Source organism: Crocodylus porosus, unplaced genomic scaffold (assembly GCF_001723895.1).
Source record: "Crocodylus porosus isolate Cpor-Errol unplaced genomic scaffold, CroPor_comp1, whole genome shotgun sequence".
NCBI classification, from domain to species: domain Eukaryota; kingdom Metazoa; phylum Chordata; order Crocodylia; family Crocodylidae; genus Crocodylus; species Crocodylus porosus.
In genome coordinates, this window is record NW_017728913.1 from 6,403,413 (window position 1) to 6,420,852 (window position 17,440).

A 17,440-nucleotide genomic window follows, 5' to 3' on the forward strand; every position below is an offset into this window, starting at 1 on the left:
ATTCCTGGTAGAACTGCAGGCAACAAATCAATGAAAGATTGAGCTAGATTCAATTCTACCTCATACATTACTGAAAAAAATGTCAGTTTCTAATAGTAAAATCCTTATTACTAGTGATATTGCAAGAGAAATTAATTAAAAGCATTCCCATTTTCTTCTTCTTAAATTATGCCAGGCTTCATTAGTTGGAATAAATATATGTGGCTCATTCAAAAATTGTCATTACTAAGAGGTAATGCAGGAATTCTTATCTTCTGCTATTAAATGAACAGAACTGGTGAAAACACAGAAGTTAAACAGAATCATGACTTCCTCAACTATTTAATATGGAGTTGGGACCAAAAGGCAGCAACAGCAGCATTAGTTTAGTTGCTAAGAGCCCTAACTAAACAGCAACGGTCTACAGACCATGAAGGAAGGGATAAAACTTCAAATATTGGCACAATTCAGTGAAATGTAATATCCGATTCCAAAATACTGCCATTCTGTGATCAGCTGCCTGCACTTAATACCAACAAGTCACCTTATAGTCACTGGAGTCAATTTAGAATTTTAATGAAAGAGTAACTAATAAATAAATAGTAAGCAAAAGAATAAGATTGGCAATACTGACAACTGTAACTTCCTAGAAACTTTAAGATACTGTCCTTCATTTATTCCCCAGTCTGGGAAACGGATCTCTACACCATCAAATTTGTGTAGGTCTGGAGGGGGAACTCACTCACTCCAGCTTTATAGGATTGGGGGCACTTCAGTGGAGAAAAATAGTGCTCAGGATGAGGTGGTAAAGGGCTTCACTCAAAAGGAAAGAAGAGATCATAGGAACAGGGACAGATCCTCACCTGGGTGCTTGCTGCTGATATGAGCCTTCATATCTGCCTCTTCCATGGTGACAAAATCACATGCTGTACAGCAAATAGAGAACATCCACTGCTCTTTATCCACATGAAGGGACATGTGACTGACAAACTGGACATTCATCTCTGTCTCAAAGCCACACACATGACAGCTGCAGGGAGAAGGGAATTAGAAACATCAAAAAAAACAAAAACAAATTTAAGTGCATTCTGTTCATTTTCATATGAAAACTTGATTCCTAAATTGCCCCTCTTCCTTAAGGTTGAATTTTCATTGGAAAATTCTTTGCTATGCTGAACACTCTCTGAACTGATGGCCATGCCAACCTGATTAAGACCAGACACAATGCAACAATCCCAAACATGCTATAATGATGCTAAATAATCATAAAGTTAATTAAAAACTACAGATTCCAGATGCTGCTTATCACCTAGCTGATTCCTTTGGGCAATAAGATGCACTGCAGATTTGCCAAGATGTTTAGTAGGACTGATACACTGACAAGCTGAGTGCTTGCTGCCCACTCCAGGAGCCAGTCAAGCTCTGGAACGATTCCCATGTCAGACTGGGATCTTGTGCAGAACTGCCTGGCACTCCAAATGTAAACACGTAAAAATGGATTTGAGGATTCCTCATGCTTGACTGGACGAAAGTAGCCATCAGCAATGCAAGTATTTAGCACTTCTACAAAATTCCACAGCTAGCATATAAATAAGACGATGTTCAGAAGGAACAGATGGAAGCCCTTTCATTTAAAATGTCTTCTCCGTGTCTTCCTCTTATTTTTCCATTAGTCCATTAACATTTAAAACAAGTCAAAACATTTTAGAAAGCATGTGCTCTAGAGAACAAATCTTGCATTCATAAATGAGCTAGATAATCTAATGGGTCTTGTTCATTTCTTATTTCTATGATTTTGTAATTAGATCTGTCCTAAGCATTTAGACTAAAATAAGATGCCCATGAAATAAGGTGCATATGACAAGCTCTCGGAGTATATGACAAAGCTTGTGTTAGTGAATATCTCTGAAAAGTGCAATTTTAGCTGTACAATTCATTTTTCATCACAGGCTTTTCTAACGATCATCTCTTTTCCTTCACAATTGTGGTCCTCCTTATAACATGAAAGTAGCTGAATTAAAATGTACCTATCTAAAACAATCAAAATAGACAAAAACAGAAGGTAAAAGTTAGATTTTTAATAGTTATAATTTAATTCCAAAAATTTTGTTTGATTTTCTTGACCTAACCAAATTAAGTAGAAGCACTGAACTATTAAACTTACTGTGGCTATGTGAGTGATAGCATATTTACATACATACAGCAGAACATATTAAATATATCTGTTCTTGTGGTGAAGAATTCTAAGACTTTTAAAGGCTCATCTGCCTCAAAGTACATGATCCTTTGCAATCACTGGCAAGATCAAGAAACCTGATGCAGCCATCTGGGTTTTGCTGCTGACCCTAAGTCCAACATAAGCTGAGTATATTCAGTTAAATTCTACCTTAGAACAAAAAGGAGAACCCTTGTCTTTAGTAAGCAGACAGGCAGATAAAACATGTGGATTCTGGTCTCTGGTGAACAGCCCTGTGCTGGTTCCTCACCTGTAATAATAAGGGTGCTTCTTTCCATCACTGCCTTCAGAAGTGACAGCGCTGACAATGTCCTCAGTGTCTGTACTCACCAGCTTCACAGAATGGACGGTCAGATGCTGGTTCAGATTAGCACGGCACTTGGCAGCATAGGGGCACAAATGGCATTTGTATTTTCTCTCTTCTGGGGAAAAAAAACCCCATCAGACAACCTTAAATGTATGTTTAAGCATTAAGTGACATAGTTTGGAAATATCAAATAATCACCGACATACTTATTTGCATTCAAAGTTTTACAGCATTCAGAATAAACTCAAATGATTTTCCCTGGATATTAAAAAACTCTAGAAAGCCATCGCAATTCTCAGTAATTATTTATGTAGATAACTGATTTTCAGCTGATTTAAGGGAGTTTTTTATTTTAACCCTTGGTATATAGTTTACAAATGAACAACATAAAAGTACATCATATTGTCTAGAACAGTGGTTCTCACTGTTTTTATACCAGGACCCATTTATAACGATCGATGGCCAGGTCTGACCTACAGCCCCAAGGACCAAGCTGGTGCTCCTCACTAGAAACCCACAGCCCCCTGTCCTGTCCCCACACCAGCCCTGCCAGAGGGGGCCTCCAGCAGCCCCCATCCCACATGGGCTGAAGCACGGTGGCTGTGGCGGCTCTGGCTCATACAGGCAACAGTGGAATGAGTCTGGCCTCAGCGCGGGCTGGAGGGAGGAGGAGGGGAGGCCAGTGGCACCCCCTGCCTTGGGCTGGGGCTGCTGCGCTGTGCCAGGCAGCCGGGTTATGGCCCCTCTCACCCCCAAGCAGCATCTCCTGGCTGCCCTGCCCCTGCGAGTACAGGCACCGGCTCCAGTGCTGCCAGCCCAGCCACGCAGCTCCCTACTGTCCCCTGAAGAACCCCCCGCCCCCTTTGCCTGCTGGAGGGGCAGGCACCTACCCCCACTATGCATCTCTGCCCTGCTCCAGCCTCAGCACCCAGCCACCTTCCTCCGGTGCTGACAGGCACCCACCCCACTACACACCCATCCCCTCCACACACCCCTGACCCACACACAGGTCCCCCCCCAGACAATCCCCAAGGTCTGGACCTCCAACTCCCACTCCCCATGGACTTACCTGCATTCAGCTGCTGGGGCTGCTCCCATGACCCTGCCTGGCAGCATGCCAGCCACGTGCAGCTGCATGCACAGATGCACGTGTACCCGCTGCCTCCAATCACCCCATGCAGCTCCTTGCAGGCTGGAAGGCTATCAGCCTGCAACAGGAAGCCCATGCTTTCCCACATTTTTCTGGGACCCTTGCTTCATATGCTCACGACCCTTTCAAATATTTTTGCAACCTACTTCTCTTCAGAGCCCTGTTTCCAAGATGATTTAAGTGGTGGCTACCAGAAAAGGTATCTATTGCCAAAAACGGATACTGGGACAGATTCCAGTCTGTCCATTTTTTAAAGATGAATTTTAGGTGGACTGTAATAAATTAAAATATTAATTAGCTTCTAATTAGCTCCTCCACTTTTGGGGAAAGAAGTAGAGAATGGTTCTTGCCACAGTACCCACTTTCTCATCAGAGATACCTTTCATGCTTAACTTGCAAAGAAATGAGGAAAGTTGCCCAACACTGTAAGAGGAAAGGCCAGGGAGTTTGATTTACCTGTGTGCAGTGAAAGATGTCGGGACAATGTTTGCTGGCGGCCAAACACTTTTCCACACACGTCACAGGGAAAGAGTTGGTCATTAAATTTCCAGGAGGGCAATCCATTTCCTGCCTCCAGCCCTATCTTTTCTGTTTCTATGCCAAAACATGCATAAATACAAAGTCTTAATTTAGCCATTTAAAAGGATTTCATTCTACAGATTACTGCATATAAGTGCAACACCTTTGGCCCCAGATTGCACAGACTCCACATCAAACTAGGCTTTCTTTAAGAAACAGGTTTAGTCTTCAGTCTAAATGGCAAGTATGCCTCTCTTGCATGGTTAAAGCTTCACATACGACATACTATGAAAGGCTTGCAGAAAACTGGAACAGTTTTAGACACCATATCAAAACTTGAAAAAACAAGGTTATTTATGACTCTGTGCGAGACTAGTTTACACTGGTAGCAAGCAATAGTTTGACAAAATCTTTCAGCAAGTATAAAAAGAAGCAAACAAATATCAATAAAAGTGTTCCTCCCTACCCCCGCCCCCGCCACCGAATCACGTTAAATAAACCAGGTGGTATGCACACTATTCCAAAGTAACTGGCCTCTACCATCATGTGTTACTCTACTTCCACATGCACCAGGTATGTAATTTGACCATGCCAGTGGTTTGCCTGCTGCACCTATGCCTTTGTGTGCATCTGGCATTTTCAGAGTGTCACAGACCATTTTAGAGTTTATATAAAGTTGAAGAGTTAAAACCGTATACTGTAGACAGAGAAGTTCAGGCAAGTAAAAGCAGGGAAATTTACTGACCTGTAATCTACTTCTCTGAAGAATTAATTAGCCTTCTCACTTCACCCACCTTGGTGTTTGAGGGAAACCTTTCTGAGGTGGTAGTTTTACACTAATTTTTACTACTCACTTACAGAAGCAAGTTTTTTCAATAATTTGCATCTGCAATAGCTTCTTTTAGTGTGGGACGTTTGTCACCTGATCAATCAGAAATTGCAGGTTGCAAAGGCACAGGTTAAACTAAAAGGTTGCAGTATCTCCATCAGGGGATGGGAGATGGAACAAGCTCTATTCTGCACCCATTCCCCTCAAGGATCAAAACTGCAATGGCTTGAAGAGTTCTATACTTTCTTGCACTAAGAAGCTAAGAACTAGGAAAGAGTCCTCTTTAGGGACAAAGGTGACCTTAAATGTTTTAAGAATAGATTTTTCCATTACAGAAAGGCTGTTCCAGATGGCAGAAGATGCAGAAGTAAAAGCTTTCATATTAACAGTTTGTGTGGAGGTGTAAAGAAAATGGAAGTATTAAATGACAGGTAATGTGGATAGGAGTAGAAAATCATGATTTTTACAAGACAGGCCATACCAAGGGTATGGAGGAAAATTCTGAATTGGATCTAGGAATGAAGGGAGAACCAGTAGAGCTTGAGGATGGTAGTGATGTTACTTTATTTGTCAGAAGCCAAGTATCAGCATAAGCCAGAGGACATAGCTTTATACATTACACTTGAATATAACAGACTGTTATACTTAGAGATCAAAGGGTGAAAATACATTCAGGAATATTCCAGACCAGGGGCCAGCAAGCCACAGTTTACGACCCAGCTGTGGCTGAGGGCCAAAAGTCATCTCTCCCTCAGCAGCCAGCTGACAACTGTCTGCACGCACTTTGCTCTGCCGCATCTGTGTTTTCCTCACTACAGATTCCTGACCCCTCTGCAGCCAGGGAAGTATGGACACGGCAGACCAGCTGGCACCTGTGGAGGGGATGGGCAGCATGGCACAGCTCTGTGCCATGACCCCCCATTCTAGATCAGACCTCTGTGGGCTAGATTGGACCTCTTTGTGGACCAGATCCAGCCTACAGGCTGTAGGTAGCTGACCCCTGCTCTAGGTACAGTAGCAGATGGAGCAGTCCCTCTTTTAGTTAAGGATCTTCAACTTCCACCTGAGATCCCTTTAACATACGGGTGCAAGATTCAGAGCAATTTATTCTTCTTTTCCCCATGGTGTCTGGGACAACAAGGGGAACAGGTGAATAAATAACAAGTCAAATACTGCAGAGCTGAGCATATGCGTATTGAGTGAAACAGGAGAACTGGTTGGGATTTCCTGATAAACAGGAGAGGACGTTTTATGACATAATTCAACCTGGAACACCCAAAAGGCCAAGACTTCACATTTCCCCACAGAGCTCAAGTCACTGCTACAAACCTCCGTCTGCCAACATAACTTGATCTGAACACTACTAGTTTCTAAAACATGAGCAATAAATGTTATACAAGTACTGGTGATGCCTCTATAACCCAGGGTCCCCTGGAGTTGCAAGTTGAGCAATCCGGTCTACAGTCCTGCTTCCATTGATAGATCAGAATTGGGTAGGCAGCTTTTTAGCTGAATAGATATTTGTCAGGTATCGTGTTCAGTTTAAGCAGTAATAAAAATAGTGCCTAATTTGGTGGGAGGGAGGAATCCATGCAACTAGCTCAGCATGTGTTCTTGAGAATCAACTCCAGAACTTCCAAAGCTACTTGTCCATTTCTGTTTGGTTTTTTTTAAACGATGCTAGGATGATACAGGATGTGTTTGTAGAACACCTAGCACAAAGGAGCTTTGACATAAATGTTTGGATGCTACTGTATTATCTTCCTCGTACATTATTCTTCAGCATTTCTAGTGAGACGACTTGTGCTTCTGCAAAATTAGGCATTCTGTAAGCTTTAACAAGAAAAGGAAAATGTGCACCATGTGTTACACTTAACTTCCAAGAACATCAATGCAGAATGACTCTTTGATTATTATTCTTGAGTTCAAAACAGTGGAAATTCTGACTTTACACCACTGCTATGGGTATTTTAGGAGATCTTTCTGAGTACATAATCAAAACAGTGCTTCAAAAGAGGAATATGGTAATAATTATAAGAAAAGGTCATGAGGTTGCAGCTTCCTTCAATATGGCCACAACAAAAATGAGTTAATTAGGGTACATACCAAATGAGCAGACTCAATTAAAAGTAAATAAATCTCTTCACAAATCCTTTTACTATTAGTCACTATACATTTTCCATGTTGCCTGTGTATGGACTTACATCTAGCACAGTTGTGAGGAATTGATAGACAGTTGGAAAAACATCATTTTTAGATTATTTAGGGCCACTGAAAATGAGGCCCTTGTATAATAACTGTATTTTTTCACTGATACAGAATAGGATAGTTTTGGTGCTATAGGTACTCGGATTTATTTTAAAGCTCTATGACAAGAATGAAACCTACAGTGTTTTTTATCCAGTAGCTTCCAAATGGCTTTCCTGGCTCAGAAGCTGCAAAGTATTTTGTTTAAGGCACTTCCTACTTTGGCTTATCATGACCAAAATGAGCATCTGAGGTCCTGATGATCAAAATGAGCATCTGAGGACCATTTCTTGCAAGGACCTCAACTCCCATAGAAATCAATTACATTGAGCAATTTTATGTTGTAAAAAACCCTTGTCTGTCATGCATGGAAACTGAAGCTCTTTGGCCATACAATAGGTGAAGAAAGTTTTGCAAATGCATCCACCAATTTGCTTCCTAAGTGGCAAACTCACCTCTAGGGGTGAGTGGATATTTCAAATCATCATATCAATTCAAGTGTTGGCTCCTCTGTGGAGGCTGAAAACAAGGTTTCTAATTAGTGGCAATTGTGATAGTGGTTTTGTGATGTGGATACATGTCCGGCAGCTCATATACCACAATAGTATAGTAGACAATAATATTAAAGCCTGGCTTGTATACAGCACTTTCCATCTGGGTATCTCAAAGCACTTCAGAGAGAAAGTCAGTATCATTATTCTTTAGAAATACCACAGACAGCGGAGTCATGCAAGAAGACGGGAAGGACCTGGACCGAGACCAACTAATGCTGTGTAATAATACAGTACTTGATTATAAGAAAGTCCTCCCACTGATATCCATCCTCGGTTATTTAGAGTGCTAGAAGAGGCTCTTCCATTAAATTCTAGACAAAAAGTTTCTACGTAACATGCAACACACTAGTAATGTATAACAGGTAGAGAAAAGGACTTGATCAGGAACTTATAGGAGAAATGCTATAGAGACTGCATAGTTGATCTAACGTACATTTTTCCTTTCCCGTTTCTTTGAATCTGTATTGGTTTTGTATGCCAAGAAATCTCTACCTTTCAAAAATATTAAATGGCGTTTGGCATAAGTTTCCTTGTTTAAATCAATATTTAGAAGAAAACAAAGTGAAAGGCAAATTCCAAAGCTTTTATGTAATAAGAAGAGTACAACTTACAAAAAATACTGAATTTCCCAAATCAGCAAGAAACAATTCTGTACGGAAAGTTACAGGTTTAACACAAGCGATGCCCAGTGAAATGCTAAGCCAATAGGTTCTGAAGTGCACCAATAAAAACAGAAACAGAGAAAATCCCAAGACCAAATTAAAATAAATAAATAACCAAAAAAAAATCTTTTTGAGACAAATGCATAAAAGCTTCAAGATCAGAAGTGTAACTTGAAGTTTTGGCCCCCTGACTGGTGTGGAGAAAGAGAAGGGGATGCTATAGTTGGGGCATGCTGCCACCTTAGGACAAGCTCCTGAAATGGGGGCTGTTGTGGCAGCGGCATCCTGGAGGCTGACATTCTGGTGTCCCATGTGAATCGGCATCCAGGGTTGATGCCCCGCTTGCCCACCTCGGGTTATGGTACTGCTCAAAACTGTATTTGCTGCATGTTATGATAAATAATAAACATTTTTTGGGGAGGTTTAAGAAGGTGAGGTTCAATTTTAATAATATTTGGTGATTTAAGAAACAAAGCAAAGCTTGTTGGCAGCATTCTTGTGCATTCTGCCCCGCACAGGTGTCACTTCTCCACCAATCCTAGCCATTTTCAAACCCAGAAGCTGTGTAAGCCTGGTGGCCAAGGAAGAGGTGAGACATTGAGAGAAAGGAAAGGCAGGTAGAAGCTGGACAACTGCAGAAATACATCCATCAAATGGGCCAGCTTCTGACAGACAAGGAAACTTAGGAACTTAAAAGAAAGTTGAATGTGCATTTTTTTCAAAAACCTGCATCATTTACATTAATATGAACTATTTATGTATGTTAATGGATTCTTCATGCACAGTGGTGAATTTGGTTTTGCATCCTCAAACTGGTGACATCAGCATACAGCAAAATACATAAAACGTTTTTAACCTGACTTTGGCTTGAGATCTGCTTAGAGAGAATGCTTTGTATGGTTCAAGCTATAAGCAAAGAAAAGAACAAAGTGTGACCTGAATACATAAATAACTGCCCAGATTCACTAAAACAGCACTGTGACCATTAGTAGTTCACCAAACAGAATGGTGCTGAGAGACTCTAGTTTTAGATTATGACACATGGTAGTCTTGTTTATTTTCCTTTATTTATCATGTTATTTAGCTTTTCATCTCTTTTTACATAATTACTTCACAACGTTTTAGACTGCACTGTATTTAAACTGTAGCACAGCACTGTGAACAGTTGGCAGATAAGAAAACGAGAATGTTTTAGAACAGCAATTTACTGTTGGGAACTGCACATGGCCCATGAAGGTCCAATCCAGACTGGGGCGGCCTAGGGGATCTGAGGCAAGCAGCTGTGCTGTGCCGCCCATCCTCTGTGTAGCGCACCCCTCCTCAGCCCTCCCTGCTGCTCTTGCGCACTTACCCTTGCCACAAAATGTGTTCCTCTCCATTGCCTTTGGGGAAGGAGATCAGTGGCCAGTATAAGTGCAGGCAGCTTGGCTTTTTGGGGTGTGGTGGGAGAAGGGAGGGGACATTTGCCATTTCTGCTGTGGGCTATATTGGAAGCAGTGGCCTGGGGTGACGAAAAGTTGCCAAGCCCTACCCTGTAATATAAAACAATGATTCAGCTGAAAAACAATGAAGCAAAAAAGTTGTATGAAAGAGATGAATTAACATTTAGAATTTTAATTGTTTCACTGCCTTGTCATCTGACATCAGATGTGATCCAAAGTTTCTACAACTGGAGGTCCCAGTCTGGGAAAAGCCGTATTCATGGGCAAGTTCTTCAGTGCACATGGAATCTCACTAAAATAGACTGAACGGAGTTTCCTACACAAGAAAACTACCTAAAAAGGGTGATGGTTTAAGTGAAAGATGCTGCTTCAGCCTAAACAGAAGCAGCCAGAATTTACAATCTCCTCTTTCCTTTAAAATGTGTATCGTTTTTATATTTAAACTTGGAGTTGTTCATGTCATGCAAGTGGTCAAGAGGAAGCCAGGTCAGTTGTTTTGAAGGTGAGGTAAGGATGAGACAAGTATCCTCTGTGACACAGAGATCAGAGGAGTAGTGCTTACTGAATTTGAGGTTAATTGCCACTTGGTCAATCTGGGTTGATGGCTAAATGAAGTAATGAAGGCCAAGAGTAAGGAATTTATGGGATCAGGCAATAAGTCAGCACAGAAGTTGAGTCACCAAAGATGGAGCTGAGAGACAGAGGCAGAGACTGATGTTGAATTCAGAGAAGGAAATCATTAGGAAAAAAGGTAGACAAGATCCCAGGAAGGGAAAGAAACCATTTAATACCTCTGATGTTCCATACCTTAGGGGACAACTCCAGGCAAAGCATAAGAAGGAAAGAAGCAGCCACCCTTGGAAAAAGCAATGTCAGGTAAGGAGACCAGATTTCTGAGTGCAGAGATGGAGACTAGAAACAGGGACAACACAGATGTGACCCTAGAGGTAGCATTTGCCACTGTGCTTCAACTTTGACCTGAAAGAACATGTTGGACCAGGACCAAATACTTCACAGGGAACAATGAAAAGCCAGATATAGCATCCAGTTGCTACCAACCTGAACTGGATCATCATTCTATTAATATTTTGCTATCCTTCAAGTAGCTCATTTTACACAGAAAGAGGACAGAGCGTTATACATAGCTCTATATTTGTGTCAACAAGGCTTGTATGGTTTGTGAGAGTACTTCCATTTCTTTGTCTTTTAAAGGGAAAACATTTAACAAATATATATATTTGGTTGACTGAATGTTCCAGCTTTCTGAATAAAACTTTTATTCATACAGATCTGTGAATCTGTGTGAATAAAAGTTCTATTCAGAAAGTTAGAACATTCGGTCAACCAAAAATATATATTTGTTTGTAAAAAAAATCTCCTCTCCTTTACTCTCCTCTCCTTTCCTCATTGCACTCAACTATGCTGCTTCTTTGTTTCTCTTGGCGAGAAACTGCTCCTTTTGGACAGTGCCTTTCTACTTTCTTTGCCTCTCTACCTTTGAGACATTTACCTTATTTCAGGTAAATTTTCTTGCTTTGAAGCTTTCCATTTGTCCATCCATCACCTGTGCCAAAGCACAGTATTTAAAACCTGGCTTGAGACTTAACTGTGCCATTAAAGTACTACTGTGTTTGCTTCAGAAAAACCTGCACACAACTTACAAGCTGCAGATGAAGATGAAGTTGCATCTTCTTCAAAAACAATCTCTCTCACTCCTATCCCCACTTACAAAAACAATCTCTTCACCGTGGTTCTACCTGCACTGCCAGAATTCATGTTAGTAGTAATTCAATTAAAATAAATGGTGGATTATTTCCAGATATTGAAGTTCCTTTCTAAGGAACTGTGCCTTGCTATTTACTTACAGTATGTGTGGTCCAGGATGAATGCCATTTCATTTGTCATTGCCACACTGAACTATCCAGAATTTTATTTTTAGATAGTATCTTTTACTGGGAGCAGAAACATTTGCAGAATTTTGTTTGATATGATTAACTGATGATGAGTAGCTTTGTTTTTACTCATACACACGACATATCCCCAATTTAAAAAGAATCCTATTTCTTTCACTCACTTCTGTTGAAATTCTGTAAGTTTATCTGCTTGGGCTTGTCTCATTAATATTTTTCTTCTACTCGTCTGTTGCTTTAAAAAATATTCAGTTCCATCACCTGGAACACTATTTAAATATACTACACATCAGATATTAATGACTACTAATGGAAATTTTGACATTTCTCTCTTACAGATGTATCACCCAAATATACTAATCTTTGTTCCATTTACTAGAAGGAATGTAATCTTTGTTTTATGTTTACTGAAAAACAGCACACATGGTATAGTCTGTCCCAGGACACAATTTGTGAAAAAAAATAAGACAAAACCAACTAAAGCTACATGAGATTCTCTTAATTATTTTTCATATGGTTTTGCAAATAATTAACATGACTATGGAAATACAGTGAATGCCACTGTAATGTTACTGTGATAGTCTAAATTTCTGCTCATATAGATCCTTATTTAATAGAGGGAAAAGTATAATACAAGGTATTCTGTATAACCAAAGTATAATTCTTAAAAAGTTCTATGTACTGTACAGTAATAAGGCTAAAAGTACTGGAATATAGTGCTTATATGCTACGTGTAAGGGAACACTACTATTGTGCACTGACTTATTCCAGTGAACAACAGAATAGCCTACCAGTGCTTCAAAGAGTAATGGAAAACAATAGATAAAGATGTCATTTTCTACAGATGGGTTAAAGAGGAAAGGGAGCATTTTAGACTTCAGTGAAAAAGACCTAGGGCCACTTTCAGACTGGTTCTGCAAACACCTAACCAGGGCCTAGGGGTGCAGGTTGTAGCCGTATTGATCTAAGGACACAGGCAGACAAGGTTCTTTGGGTAAATCTGCTATCTTTTATTAAACCAACTCAACTAGTTGGAAAAATTCTTCTTAGCAAGCTTTTGGTTACAAATACCCTTCGTCAGGCTGAGGAAGCGTCTGCAGATGGTGTGTGCTCTTTCTGGATGGAGTGGTAAGCAGCCAGAGGCCAGTACATATGCAAGAAAGCAGGGCTTAAGCAGAGTTTGCACCCCTAAGACAGAATCCAATTTCACTAATGGACAACCAAAATGCCCTCATCGTAGGAACAGGATCACTCTCTGGAGGTGCACAGATATCCCTTTTCCTACAACGGAGGCACTTATGTGCCCAGAGTATTTGGGCAACTCAGAATTGGTTGCAAGATGGATTCTACCGTTAGAGCCCCAAAGAGTAATTCAAGTTAACACACTGCCAGAAGATACAACACACATTAGAAGCCTAGAAAAAAAAAAAAAAATTACCTGGCGCCTCCAGTTTGGCCTGGTTCCCTAGGCATCTATAAATGGGCTTCTGAGGATGAGCTGAAGTGATTTACTCAAAGAACTGAAGTGCCTCACTACTGTCTGATTTCTGGTACAATTTATATTGCTGCTGGGAGAACATAACCTAAGTCCCTAGGGCAGTGGTTTTCAAATTTTTTGAGCTCAGCCCCACTCTGAGTAACAAATTGGCTTATCCCCACCCCCCACCCCACCCCAGAGAAGCAGTGCAGCCAGGCACAGGGTGCCCCTCATCCTAGCAGCTGCCATGGCTTGACTCAGCAGGGTGGGTTTTCCCTGCCGTGGCTCCAGGGCCTCTTGCCTTGGCCCCACTGCAGCTCTGGACTGCGCACCTGCCAACCCAGGTTCCCAGAGGCACAGCAGCCCACTCGCAGAGCCTGCCCAGGGCTCCCTGCCCTTGCATCCCCCTGCAAGGCTACAGTGGCACAAGCTCTTTGAAAACCTCTTGCCTGTGCACCCCTATACTGTGCCCACCACCAATGTTCCTTTATGCCCCCCAAAGGGGGCATGCCCCACAGTTTGAAAACCGGTGCCTTAGAGAGACACAATGAGCACATCTAATGTGTATTGAATTCAGGTGATGGAAACAATGCCTAGTGGTTGGAGCACTCAACCAGGAACTGGAAGGTCTGGGTTTTAGGCTACCTCATCCTGAGAAGATTACCAGCATACCTCACACTTCCCAGGTGAGGCCTCTAACCACTAGGCTAGGTTGGGTGGGGGCACCCTACACTTTTCAGGTTGAAGCTGGGCAACTAGGCAGCTAAAAAAATGTAAGGTCCTAGGCCCATAAAGAAAGAGCAAATGAGGCAGCTTCTGTAGCTCCACCATTTTTGCTACTCCAAGATGGATGGAGTACTGGCTTTGGGTCTTGTTCCCATAACTCTTTATGCATTTTACATAGACAGTCGCTCGTAAAAAATAAATAAAAGACAGGAGTAATCCTGAGAGCAGAGATCAGAATCCAGCTCTATGCCCTTCTGAGGGAGCATAAGAATCATGGGGCTGGCTAAACAAAATCCCCTTTTCTATTTGGTCTCTTTCTTCATTTATAACAGGTCTCTCATTCTCCATTCCATTCTCATTTTCCATTCTAGATAAAATATATTTTGTAAGCAACATAGGGGTTGCTGACTATTTCTGGACTTGTTGCTACAAACTATTAGTCATGAAGGGGCAAGGCAGGAAGTCAGAAGCCAGGAGATCTGTCCAGAGAACCGAGCAGGAGATCCACAGGGTCAGGCAGAGCATAAGGTCAGGAGGGTAGCCAGATCAAGTACCCAGGAGGTCAGGCCAAGCTGAGTATCTAGAGGGTCAGGCAGAATGCAAGGTCAGAAGACCTGCCAGGTCAGATATCCAGAGAATCCATCAGAGTCTGTAGCAGCACAACCCAAGGGTGCAGCAGCAACCTAGATACAAGGTTGCATCTGGATGCCTAGACACTTGCCCTTCCAGGTCAGGGGCTCACATGGGAAGGGGTAAGAAGTCAACTGACCTTGGCTGGCCATCCTGGTGGCAGGGAGTGGGCATGTGCCTTGGCCAAGATGAAGTGTTCTGACTACCCTATAACTTGTTGGGGAGGCAAAAGATTGGGGCGAGCTACCATGATGGGCAGGCCAAGGCCCTGGGTTCAAGGCCATAGCTTGATGTATAGAACTGTCTTATACACCTGCACAGTTCTATGGCATAGCATATATAGGGTGACCATAAGTCCTACTTTCGAAGGGACAGTTCCAATTTCAACATCTTTCATTAGCACTCCATTTTTTTCAAATGAACGCTTCTATTCTACTTTCAGTGGGGTGCTTAGTGCTGGTGTTCAAAAACTGGACAGTCCTGGAGCACTCTGGTGTTTTGAGACCCCATCCTTCACTGCCCGATCCAGCAAGTCAGCTGAGACAGGAGCTCCAAGACAGCTGAGTGTTTTGCTCTCACATTGCTCAACTAACCCCAGAAAGGTGAAGTAAAACAATGGTAATGCTGGAGTGAGGAACCACAATGATCAGGGTGGTCCAGAAAATAGGTCCTAGCAAGAGGCAAGGATTTTTGGGATGTACCTTTCATTAGATCAACTACATAGTTGGGATAGACTTAAACAAGCTTTTGAATGCAGTGCATTCTTCTTCAGGTCTCCAAATCAAAATCAAGTTGCCTGATGTGAAGTCAAGGTCTAAGAAAATTATTAGATTTTAGAAAGACTTTTCATTCAAAATCTTAAATTGGTCCATGTTTGTGAATCCTCGTGAGGATCGCCTGAATTGCAAAATGTTAATAAACCCTAAAAACAGATAATTCTGGTATAATTTCTTCACAGATATCAATCTATATGTCAAAGATAAATCCCAACATCAGACTGAGTACAGGATGGAAAGACATCCTATTTTCCCTTTGTACTGTCCTCTCTAACATAAGAGCTGTCTTCTTATAAACTTAATTTCTTAACAAAGCAAGAAAAGAAAAAGATGTATGACATGTGCCATGGTCAGGTGGGCACCTGTCATGAGATTTAGCACTGATGGCAAAAATGTTGTCAACCACAATTCCTTTCAGCTCACTGCATTGGTTTCAGAAGGTTCTCTCATACCTTTAGCCATCATTAATGATTGTCACAATGTGGGAGGTCAATCAGTTTGACATTTGGGTTGCTAACAATAGCAGAAATAATACACCATGGGTGGGATGGATATTGAATTATTTTTTCATTGAGGTAATTTTGAGATCAAAGGAGAGCAAGTGGAACCAATGACAAATCCTCTTCTCCCTTCAACATATATGATTTTAAAAGCTTAATGGGTTACTTTCAAACAGGGCAATCAAAAAATCAATCAATAGATTGATAAAAAGGAAATGTCATCATTGCTTGCCTTGTGCTGAAAATGGTCCTACTGCTTTTTAAAAAGTCTATTTATTGTTAAACACCCAACCTGAAATACAGCCATATTCTATATTACTTGCATGGTCAAATGTTCCTACAGTAATGATATACCCCCTAAAAATGGCTTTACTACAGCCAAAAGAAAAAGATATAGCTGTGTCAGAAGGAATTTGCATTGGTGCCTCTCCTTAACAGAGTTCCAAATAGCTTCTCCTGATTTTTAACTTGTTTACTTGTATTGTTTGTAACGTTAAGTTTGGGTCCTACAAGAGCCAGTTCATGTCTATCTCTGCACTCATGATTCATTGCATTGTATGCTGAACATAGAATGCACTTAATAATCCATCTCAGCATTCTTCACACACTTTTAAGACCACTACTGTCTACTATTAATTTAATGGTTATTTTATCTGTTCATATGCCATTCATAAGTCCAGCAGACACCGCATTTTCACAAAGAACAGGCTACAATACAATTAGGGAACTATACAAAGTTTAATATTAATATTCTCCATTCAGAATCTGGATACAATAAATCAAAATGAATATTCCGTAAGATTAAATTTTCCACTCCAGGCTTCTGCAGCCCTTCCAATATACCTGACAAAGACAGCACTAGATGTCACAGAAAAACTGTATGCTGGTGAGCAGAATCACCTACTTGGGAAAGTAAAATAAAGCCCAAACTAATTCAGATCCAGTCTTTTTTCCCTATGGCTGACTTCCTTCAAATACGTGAAGGGAGATCACAAAGAAGATGAAGATAGACTTCTCTGTGGCAGTAGGTGACGGAACTAGGGGCAATGGCCTCAACCTGCAGCAGAGGAAATTATGGTTGGAGAAAAGGAAAAACTTTCTGTCTATGAGGGTGGCTAGTTAAGCATTGGAATAGACTACAGAGAGGAGTGGGCTCTCCATTCCTAGAAATAGACAGCTACTTGGCTGGAATGGCTTAAAGATAACCTAGCTGGACTGCATGACCTCATGAGATTTCTTCCAGCCCTACTTTCCTATGACGCCATTGTCACAGGGACACTTCCCTGGACAAGGCAGGGCCCTGTTCCTAGAATAGGAGTAAGGAGCTGCCAATCACCGGGGCAGCTCAGGTGCCGGTTGCTGGGGCAACCAGGCAGGTCACATGGCCAAAAAGGGGGCAGGGCCAGACCTTTATAAACAGCCCAGGCCAGAGCCTGGGAGACAGTTCCCTCCAGACAGCTGCAGGAGCAGGAGCAGGAGCAGGAGCAGGAGCAGGA

General features: G+C 41.5%; 1 protein-coding gene across 1 annotated transcript in view; it reads right to left on the minus strand.

Moving 5' to 3' along the window:
- The window catches only part of ZNF827 (zinc finger protein 827), a 116,610-nt gene that overhangs the window by 13,864 nt on the left and 85,306 nt on the right, over positions 1 to 17,440 (minus strand). The window contains exons 9-11 of the mRNA XM_019534327.1: positions 4,129 to 4,266; positions 2,466 to 2,637; positions 843 to 1,009 (exon numbers count right to left, since the gene is read on the minus strand). Of these exons, the coding sequence (XP_019389872.1) occupies positions 843 to 1,009; positions 2,466 to 2,637; positions 4,129 to 4,266 (477 nt within the window). The remainder of the gene's footprint in view (positions 1 to 842; positions 1,010 to 2,465; positions 2,638 to 4,128; positions 4,267 to 17,440) is intronic.